An 11202-nucleotide genomic window follows, 5' to 3' on the forward strand; every position below is an offset into this window, starting at 1 on the left:
TTTGCTTAAGTACATATGGTGGCTTAAGTACATATTCTTTTAGAAATGTTTATCAGTAACTCAGTAGTTTGGCTTTCCTTGCATTTCGTGGGTGTTACATTGTTGTGCTGCACTTTAAAATACAAATAAACAAAAACGAAGTTGGTTTTGTTAGTTTGTTAACACTTTCAAGTTATTTTATCCTAAAGTAAATAAACTTGAAAAAACAAGCACTAACGGGGTTAGGTATATATAAATACAGTAAATTTAGAATTTAGCAAAAAAAAAAGATTTGAGGATGAACGCTCATATGTTCGGTGTTAAGTGCAATTTCACATAAAAATTTAACATAAAATATTACAAAATTAAAGCACAAAAATTGTATGATTTGTCATTAAAATGGATGACATTAACAGAAGAAATGGGTCTTAGACATTCAAACTAATTTTAACTACTTCGAGAAACCTTTATAAGTACAAATGGCTTCCAGGATAAAAGCGCAATATGATTGTGTATTGCTTTAAATTTTATTTTAGTTTCAATTCAATTGAATTGTATTTTTTTTAAAATCATTGGAAAATTGTTTCCATAGTGCCTTTTGTGTAGGAAAACGCTTAAAATACTGCAATACTTTTCATTTAAAACAAATTAAGTTGCATTTTGTTCTGGCTTTGGCACAAAGAAACGTCAAATGGCGTGCTAAAATGCAATTTCGTAGTTTTTGCTATTTTATTCACAATAAAAAGTCACACCAAAGCCAAGAAATCTGTAGCAAACATATAGGAAACCCAATTTCCCTTGGAACAAAAGCTGCCATCCAACCGCCAGCTATAACAATAAAACTGTAAATTTATATATTACACTTCACGAAAGGCCAGGAAAAAGCCATAAAAACCAACAGAAATCAGTCTTTGTGGCCTGTCTGATATTAGAAAGGAAATGTAACGAAGGCAAGCGGAAATTTAAAATAAATTGATTTTGATAGATTGTGCAAAAGTGGCAACATTTCTTTGAGCGATTGCCGTTCCCTCACCGTTCCTTCTACGTGCCATCTATAGTTGAATAAAAGCCATAAAAATGATTGCAATAAGACTTTTATAAAAATTCTCATTCATATCACTTTGCTACGCTTTGATTATTGAATTGAAATCAGTATCAAAATTAAAAATGCATTTGCTATATATCCTCATTCATAGAATTACTATCAAATTTAGAATAAAATCCTACATTTTATATTTATAACATTATAATATATATACTATGTTATATATATATAAATACGTATTCATATTTTAATTATAATCATAAGAGTCCTATATATATCTATATATCCCTACATTTCTATGTATATTTATATACATATTTTTATATACATTTATTTTTATGTATTGTATATTGTACGATCAGTATTTTTAAGCTCTCTGAGAAGATTTCAATAAAAATTTATATCCTTTTGTTAGGTATAATATGCATTTGTAAACTAATACATAGTAATACATATACGACAATTGATAAACGGAATGCATATAGCGAATATTAGCACCTACTCATTCTTTCTTATTGCAACTTTTAGTTTTCCATAAAAATTGGTGAAATATATAAAATATTTTGTTATAAATTTAATTATATAAATTAAATTAATAAAAAATTTTTTTTTGTTAATAAAATCGAATAAAACCGTTATAATTTTTATTAGCTTTAAATTTTCCAACACCTTACGAATGCACTTACATATGTACTTACTTATGCATATGTATATCACGGTAACAGACTATAAATAAATTGTTGATGTTTAATTAAGAGATATAGTTAACATAAACATGTTTCAATAACTGAGATATTTTTAGTAGTGATACTTACACGAAGATAATAGTTAACTTGGCTAAAGACTAAGTACTAAACTATAGCAAAATTTTTAAATTAGTTCAATATTTTTTATATATTAAATAAATAATAAAAAAAACATCAAAAACTGCATTAAGAGGAAAAACAATATATCATGCAATATATATAATATAATAATAATAGATGTATATATATAATATATATAATAAAATGACAATATATGCATGTAATAATGTATATATAACATAAATATAATAATAATAAAAATTTGACTGCTTGCCTTTTATATATAATATACCTGTTTCTGTGCACATTTCTTGTACGTTTCTTGTATGTATATGTAAGAAACAATATAGTTTACAGATCTTATTTAGAACTATATTATAATTAGATTAGATATCAAAAGAGTTGAGAACTATCACCATCTCACTGCATCCTTTTAGGATTATTGTGACATACCCACTTTAGTTCCATAGACGAGTAGCAGTTAAGAACATCATTATATCCTTTAGAGAGATGTTGCCTAATCCCATTATAAGTGGATAGGCAGTTGATATCACATTATAATAGGCTTTAATCTAGAACTTTAAGTTTTTTACACTTACGTCTACACTGACAAGTTTTTGACAAGATTGTTGCATATATTCCCACTTTGTCGCGGTACATAAAGATTTGTTCGTATTTGCACTAAAGATTTCTGTGCAACTTTTTGGCAGAAAAATCGTATTTATATTTAAATAATTTGGGGATAATTAGTGGTTAATTAGTAATCGAATAATAATAATTTGGACTTTTGCAAGTTCATTTTGGTTTTGCTTGTTAATATATATATTTTTTTATATAAAATAATATGTAATTATTCAAAGAATTTTTGCTTTTATTATTATAATACCATAATTTTTTTTAGTGCTTCCTTGTTTGGATTTGTAAGTTCAAAAGCTAAGAAATCAGTTTTAATAAGTCAACCCAAAAATACTTCCCTCCCCTCGCGCTAACTGAAATTTTATACCATCATTAAGAAATTAAAAGCAATGAACCATTAAGTTAACAAGCTTTCCATTTAAGTAATTTTACTTAACCCAAAAACAACAAGCCTAACACATACCTAAACAAACCTAAACTAAACGCAGAAAACGCAATAAACGCATGTACGCTACAGTCGCAAGAGAACCGCAACGTGCATACACGAACACGCTTTTTGTCAATTGTGTGTTGTGTTGCTTGTCAATTAAATTTTATTATATTTCGTGGCGTACGAGGGCTTTTTGTTTACTGTGGTTTATTTAATTTACCATTATTATAGTTATCGATAGAAAAAGCCATTATGGCACAAGGACTTGAGAAGAAGGAACTTGTCTGCCACTCCACTCCACTCCACTCCACCCACTACCAACACCAACGCCAACACCAACACCATGAAATGCATACAAGACAAGAGCGTAACATCATTAGTGACAACAAAACGTATGACCGCACCCTTTTTGGTGCCGCTTCACTTTGACATTTCGTTATTTATTTTGTTATTGTATGCGGCGCTGCTAGTGTTCTGGGGGTGGGGATGGGGATGGGGGTTGAGTAGTCCTTTAACTGTTATCGATGCCAATATTAACGAAATAGGCAATTCAAGCAGTGCCACTAATGAAACAAATATTGAATAGTCAGTCGTAAAGGCATTAAGTAAAAGGAGAGATAATGTTACTTCCACAATCACGAATTAAATGTAATAAGGACTCGTTATGTGCCACTGAGTACACAAATTTAGGGCGCCATTCTTTTATGCTGCCTAAAATAAACATGCAGAAGAGATGTTCGACGAAGAGACGCTTATTGAAAGGACTTGGCTAATTAGTTTGAAGTGCATCTACAGTGCGAGTGAGTTTCATTAAACACACTCGTGTGTGGACTCTAATTGTGTTCAATTCTATTTAATATTGATTTGACCTAAATTGACACTTTATATTCAAAGCATATGTAGGCAACTAAATGGTGAATTACTGTCGAATCGATATTATGTTACAAGTTTATGAGGAATGCGTAAATTGAATGAAAAAAATTTCCTTTCATACTGAATTAATTAGAAACCATATACATTTAGATTCCTTTAGCACTTCCATTTGTAACCAACCCATTATTTGTCAATTTCATATGAAAAAGAAAGTTTCTCTAACGTTTAGACAAATAAAAGAAAGGCCTGAAAATTAATTTGAAAGAAGTTGTCATTTTACAATTATGCTTTATAGATTCTCTATTTTGAATAATACAATAGTACTTCCATAGAAATGTAAACAGAAGTCTTATTTTTTATTTACTTAAATAAAAACTAACAATATGACGTCAGTCGTTTGCACAGTTGATATGCAAATATAATGTGTTGAGCACAAATGAAAATTATATTTAAATAAATATAAAATATAAAAATAAATTTTAGAAAAAATTTTAATGAAACTTCAGACTCTAATAATGTTTTTGCTTAAATTTCACTTTGAAAAATACTGTTGATTATTGGTTTTTATTAAAAACTATTTGCGTAAATAAAGAAATAATATTTTTTAGAATATTAATGGAATGATTGTTTTCTTAATAACTTTCACAAACTACTCAAAAATTTGTAATGTGTTGAGCAAAAAATTTTAGGAACTCCTTTTTTATTCTCAATAAGATATCCATTTCAGTGTTTAGCTTAACCGACCCTTCTCAAACCATAGGCGATAACAAATAAAAAAACATTATTTATTGAACTTAAAAATTTTAAAAAGCAAAAGCACAATTTTTAAGAAAATTTCTTTTTCACATAAATTATGACATAACCATCAATAAATTACAAAAAGATTTTTAGGCGAATTTGCGAATTATCGATGATACATAACCCAATGCCGAAAAGTATGCAGTGGTATAGTAAGAAAAAACTACTTTGAGCAGTGGAAAAACAAAGGGCTCTGCAGGAAAGTCCCTACTCTTAACAAGGGACTTTTTAAGTGCACGAGATATGATTTACGAGCTTAAATGCTGGCTGTCGTTACGATTTTATGATATCGCCCAACCCAGACAAGCGAGCGGTAAATAGCACAAAAACAGCAAACACTTTGTCTTTTGTTAATTCCACTTTCTCTCTTCAAACTACTTTGCACCCTTTGAGCAATCCACAAAAATTAAGCAGAGGTCTTAAAACTCCGCAGCAGTATGGCCAGTGATGCCAACTCATAATTTATGGTTAAGTAATCGATTTTCATGCGAACAACTTTGGCTGCCTTTATTTTTTCGCTTAATTTTCTTTTTTTTGTTTTTTTTTTGGTTGCAAAACGTGCTTCTAAATTTGTTTAGTTCGAAGCTCACTCATTGCTGCATTTTGTGGCCATCTTCAGGGTTCCAAAACAAAAAAGAAAGACACCAAAAATTTTATTGGCAAAGTTAAACATGTACGCAATGAGGAAAAACTACGTGCGGCATATGTACTTTTTTACCAGCTTGCATTTTTTTGTGCTAAACCATCAGGGACATTAGTAACATTTTGCCACTAAATCGGTCCATGGTTCCCATTTAAAATCTTCTACGAGTAGGTCTGCTAATATTTTTACTGCATGTGATTTATGTGGTATTTTTAAAAATGTTCGGTTTTTTATTTAATATGAGAGCATTAGCATATGTTAGAGTGTCTGATGTAAGTTAACTGTATTTATTTCCGTAGTACATAGATTAGTTTTTAAGAATCAGGAATTTGCTTTAATTTTAATTTATATGGCGTCAGACGACTGATATAGTAGTAATGCAATAATACAAAATTAAATAGTTAATGGCACAGTGTCCGAATTTATATATCTTTATATATCATTGGAAATTTCAAGAACTTTGTGCTGTTGTGTCCAAGACCACTTCAATAAAAATATTTAAAGTGTTAAACATATCCTCTTAACTTAAATTCAACTCATTCTTATAAAACCTTTTTCTTTTCTTTTTTGTAGCTGTGAGCTCAATGAAACCCAACATGGATACAACAAATTGCATCCTAGTCCAAGATGTCAAATCACAACCACATGATTTACATGGCAACGCAAAAGCAAACAATGGTGGCAGTCAGTTACCGACAGCTTATCCCACAGAAGAATCGGTACAGACCAGCACATCAGATCATAGCGCAAATTTCGTTGGCAGCAATGGAGGCGGTGGTGGGGCACAGAATTCGGCACCCTCACTACAGTTGCAGCATCAGCAGCAACTGTTGTTGCAACAGCAACCGCATAGCATAAATCAACAAATAGCGGCTGGCATACCACAAGATGCCTCCCATCTGCAGGACCAGTCATATAGTGCGCAACATCAACAACAGCAACAGCAGCAGCTGCTGAAGTGGCCGCAGGTTGTCGAACTGAAAGAACTCAATGAGCTTTACCATGCTAACATTCCGGCTTACCAATTTTGGAATTTAGAATTTCGCAATAAACATCCTGCATTCATACGTTTTAACTTTACGCTACCGTGGGGCGCAAATTTTGCGGTCTATTCACGTCGTAATGTCGCTCCCTCCGTAACGCAATACGATTTCGTAGAGTTCATCAAAGGCGGTCGTTTGGATAGTCATTTGCGGCATAGACGTAGCGCAGTACACTGGCAAAATGGTAACGACCAAAGTAATGGAAGTGATACACAGAACTTTAAAGATTTCGCGGATATTGATGTTTTGGCTGCAGGTGGTGAATATACAAATATCGATGATTTGCAGCGTGCATCTCACGAAACAACAAATGGTATTCGTTTTAACTACGGGCATCAATTTGATGATGACGATGACGATGACTCTTTCGAAGATTTCGGCTCGGATGAGTACAATGGTAATTTTCCACAAGAGATGGACATTGAAACACCTTTGGACACTGCTAAGTACTATGCACAACAGCATGCTAAACAACAAAATCAACATGTCTTGCAAAAGCGCTCTGCCATGGGTGCAACCGGACCAGATAGTATGGGCGGTTTGCCTGCTTTAGACATGGATACAATGATGGTTAATGTGTCATTGCTGCAGTATTTAGATACTGGTTTATGGTTTATTTCTGTGTACAATGATGAATTAGTTGCGCATTCGGTAACATTGATTGTTGAGGAAGCTGAGGGTGTTAGCACTACATGTCCAAACGATTGTTCAGGACGCGGCAGTTGTTATTTGGGAAAATGTGATTGTATAGATGGCTATCAGGGCGCCGATTGCTCCAAGAGTAAGTAAACATTTTTGGAAATACAAAAATTTAATTTTTTTGAGTATTGACAACTATTCTTCATATGCATAAGTATAGTTCATGTGACATGATCACTAAATTCACAAATCACTAAAATAATTGTTTGTTCTTCATATTTTACTCAATTGGGTAATTTTTCTTTCTCTAATAAGAATGCAAACTAAAAAAAATGTCAGCAAAATTTATTTTTTTTGGTATTAAAAATTAACACTCAATATATGTTGATTTTTAAATTACCATTAACATTACCATCCACTCAGTAATGGACCCCACTGGGGACAGGTCTGCATTTGGTGAGCATTAACGGAAATAATATTAAAATTTTTTTCGCTCATGGAACATACATCGAATGTATTAGCAAACTAAATCAAGTAAATCACTTCTTTATCGCATCTGTTAAAGGGTATAGGATTCTATCAAATATTCGAATTTATAAGTATGTGTCATTGAAGATCTATTTGGATTAGATAATGAAATTGGTATTAATTAAATGTGAAAATAAGCACCTTTCAAGATCATTAAATCAAAATGAAAATTTTATTTTATTACATAAAATGTTATTGCTTCTTTTGGATATAAAGTTCGTTTTAGGACATTTGCTTTTCTCTGTTAAAATGACATTAAATTCTAAATAAACTTTCTGTATAAAAATGATCACTTCACAAAGGTTTTGTTTATTAAAATTGACTTGGAATATTGTTCAGTAATAAGTCTCGAAAAGCTGAAACGAAATAAAAACATTTCATTGAAAATATTTAACAACCCTGCTTTTATATTTAGTTTTGCAATTTAAAATCTTACTGAGAACAAACAAAACCTGTCATCGTCACCTGTTTTCATTCATTTTGCAATAACGACAACAGCAACACTTGCTGTTTGCTTTCGTTCTATTTTTTATTATTTTTTTTTGATTTGATGCAGAATTTTCCTTATTTTTTGTTTTTTTTTTTTGTGAAAAGCTTAGAATTCTTACAAACAAGCAAATAACATAAAATTTCTCTGCTTTCATTTACTTTCTTTTTGTTAACATCGATAACAGGCGTCTGTCCAGTGCTATGCTCCGCTCACGGCCACTACGGTGGTGGTGTTTGTCACTGTGAAGAGGGCTGGAAGGGTTCCGAATGTGATATACCTGTGGGCGAATGCGAGGTACCGAACTGTTCGAATCATGGACGTTGCATTGAAGGTGAATGCCACTGTGAACGTGGCTGGAAAGGACCTTTTTGTGATCAACGTAAGTGTGGACAAACACATCTGAACACAGTTTATACTGCTTCAATGTGTTTTTTATTTCTAATTTATTTACAAGAGTTGCCAAGTTGCTAAAAAAACATGTAAAGTAAAAATTTTAAATTGTTTGTTTGTTTGTTGTGTTGGCAGTGATGCTGACTGCTGTAAGGTAGAGTTTAGAGTTTGGTACTATATACTTACTTAGTTTCTGTGAAAGGAACTGCAAATACAAGAAATTGTGAAAAGTTTTTCTTCATAGTTGGTTTTTCGTAAACACTATGAGCAATATTAGTGGGTGTAGGCATGCCTTATGTGTGGATGCGACTTCAAAGTAATAACAACCAAACTGACACAAAAATATACAGAATGGATACTGGCATGGCACATATGTGGTTTCTTTGTTGTGTGGACCAGGCATAAGAAGTTTTTTTTAAAGGAGACTCCATGAACAATTTTCAAACATAATACAAACACTTAATAGGCACATTTATTTATTAATGTCGACGCTTTAGGTAACCATTATAAATATATAATTAATAATATTAACTAAATGAGTAAAGTGGAATTGTACTTTCAAATTAGAACTGTAAAAACTTTGCTTTGTCAATTTCTTTCTTTTAAAGTCTTTCCAAATATTCTTAACTTTAAAGTATTATTTTTCTTAACTTTTTGTATAAATAACAAACTATGAAATACGAAATACAATTTGTTATTTTAGAAGTTCAAAAATATATAGCTAGTATTTAGTAAAAAAATTGAGTTTTGAATAATTTTTATGTAATGGTTGTGTGTTTATAAAATGAGGTTCCATAGATATACATTCACATAATATGTATCAATTGCACACTTTCCTTACATAAATATTTGATGTGCTAATAATTAGAAAACCCCTTTACACTTACTTACAGTATCCTTGACGTAAATAATAATTAACTAAACATTAAAGTTTTCCACATTAAAACCACTTTGCTAGCTGCCACATTGCCACATAGCCACACCCCTTTATCAAGCATTACCATAAAAACAGAATAAATAAACAAATAAATAAAGTGGAGCAAGCAGAAATGAAAAAGGGAAAAATGATTCCCGCTGAAATTAGAAAAATTTATATGCTGAGCATTACCAGGGCAAAATGCTTATGCCAGCAGTGCTCCAATGATACGATGCTACAGTGCTACAGTGCTACCAACTGCAACTTAACTCGAATTCCATTTTAATGACCACTTTTGTACGTGTCTAACATACTAATCTCCTTTTGTTTTGTTATCTTTTTTCCGTTTCATTGTGTGCGTTGCTTTGACTTTTGCTGCTAATTCTTGCCATTTATATATCAAAATCCTACAAACGTCGGGCATGCAACGCAACCTTTATCATAAAAACATAAAAAACACACAGATGATTGCCTTGATCCATTGTGCTCGGGCCATGGCACATGTGTCGCTGGTCAGTGCTATTGTAAGGCCGGTTGGCAAGGTGAGGACTGCGGTACCATTGATCAGCAAGTGTATCAGTGCTTGCCCGGCTGTTCCGAGCACGGTACTTATGACTTAGAAACAGGACAATGTGTTTGTGAACGGCATTGGACAGGACCAGATTGCTCGCAAGGTAAGTCTGATTTTCAATTCTCCCTAAATGTAGTGCAAATAATTGAAAATTAAATATTTACGTAGTTTATGTGTGAGAAATTTCAATTAAAAATGTGTTACAATTTCCAATTACACTGCATCAATTTATTTGAAACGACGTGTTACATTTTTATGGGCAATAAATTAATTCAATTATGTGTAATAGTGCCAGCCAGGAAGGCGACAAAATAAAACGAAAGACATTTTAGTTTATGGATTTTATTTAACAATAAAAAATTGCTCAGAAACTCAACCGAATCCGTGCAGAGTTCGGTTCCCTGACTTATGCAATTTTAATTTCTCAATTTAGTTATGGAATTTTAGCTTAGGGTTCGGCCGGAGTGAGCTGGGTGGGAATATTGCTTAAAAATTCTACCATTCCACCTACGGTAGAATGGTGCTCGATGGGTTGGAGAGTGCAGTGTTCATAGGCAAAAACAATATTTTGTTTATGTGCTTAGAGATTTGTTTAAAATTCCGTATGCAAACAGGTTTACTTTGTTGTTTAAATAGTAAATCTGGAAAATATTTTTGAACATTTACACAGCACACAAATGCAAAGCACACAAATTACACACGTGCAGGGAAGTGCTCATCAGTTTGTGTTAACTTCAACAGTAGTTCAGTGTGCAAATACACAGAATTTGTGCAAGTAAATATGGCAACGGCATTTGTTTGATGGATGAAATAAAGAAATTTGATTGATTTGCAAATTGTTTGCAGAGCAACAAACAACAAACAGCAGAAAAACCGTAAACAATAACAACAATGAAAGTAATTTTATATAAAATTATGAAAATACACACTAAACTGGACTGCACAGTTGGATTAGTTAATAACACAGAATAGTAGCTTTGATGCAGGACTACTTAGCAGCATTTCACATTAATACATATACTTAGTATACAACCAAAGACATCGACTCAATATTGTATTGACATATTTTCCATTGCAATAAATTATAGAATAAAATTATATTAAATTCATATTAGAACCTATGTTCATCCATAAATCACTGATGTGAAAAGAGGAGAGTGCCCTTAATACCAGTTAATAAGTTTGGTCTACACTTTTCAGTAAAACCTCTCCAATTGAACTCCATGTAAATAATTAGAAAACTGTTAATTACTTTAACTTTTGGGTTTATTTGACTTTTATAATGCTTCTCCGGCAGAGGGCTAAAATGCCATTGCTATAAGCTTTATGTATTTAATATAATTGTTATAAATTTTTATGTAATACAGCAAATTTAAATGGATTAAAATAAAGCTAGAATAGCACTACTAATGCTT

The 11202-nt window shown here is 31.8% G+C and overlaps 1 protein-coding gene across 1 annotated transcript; it reads left to right on the forward strand.

Moving 5' to 3' along the window:
- Nucleotides 1–5778: 5778 nt before the first annotated feature.
- LOC119666290 (teneurin-a-like) lies at nt 5779–9966 on the forward strand. The gene is made up of 4 exons (XM_038075571.1): nt 5779–7034; nt 8095–8289; nt 9681–9890; nt 9956–9966. Exons 1-4 carry the CDS (start codon nt 5795–5797, stop codon nt 9964–9966), a joined length of 1656 nt encoding a protein of 551 aa, XP_037931499.1. The 5' UTR covers nt 5779–5794.
- Nucleotides 9967–11202: the final 1236 nt, after the last annotated feature.

The sequence above is a fragment of the Teleopsis dalmanni genome, chromosome 1 (genome assembly GCF_002237135.1).
Source record: "Teleopsis dalmanni isolate 2A chromosome 1, ASM223713v2, whole genome shotgun sequence".
NCBI lineage: Eukaryota > Metazoa > Arthropoda > Insecta > Diptera > Diopsidae > Teleopsis > Teleopsis dalmanni.

Excerpts from the sequence above, each read along its gene's own strand:
- LOC119666290 (XM_038075571.1), top strand. The coding sequence starts at position 5,795 with ATGAAACCCAACATGGATACAACAAATTGCATCCTAGTCCAAGATGTC. Across the intron at positions 7,035-8,094 it reads GGGCGCCGATTGCTCCAAGA|GCGTCTGTCCAGTGCTATGC; the intron begins GTAAGTAAACAT and ends CATCGATAACAG. Across the intron at positions 8,290-9,680 it reads AGGACCTTTTTGTGATCAAC|ATGATTGCCTTGATCCATTG; the intron begins GTAAGTGTGGAC and ends AAAAACACACAG.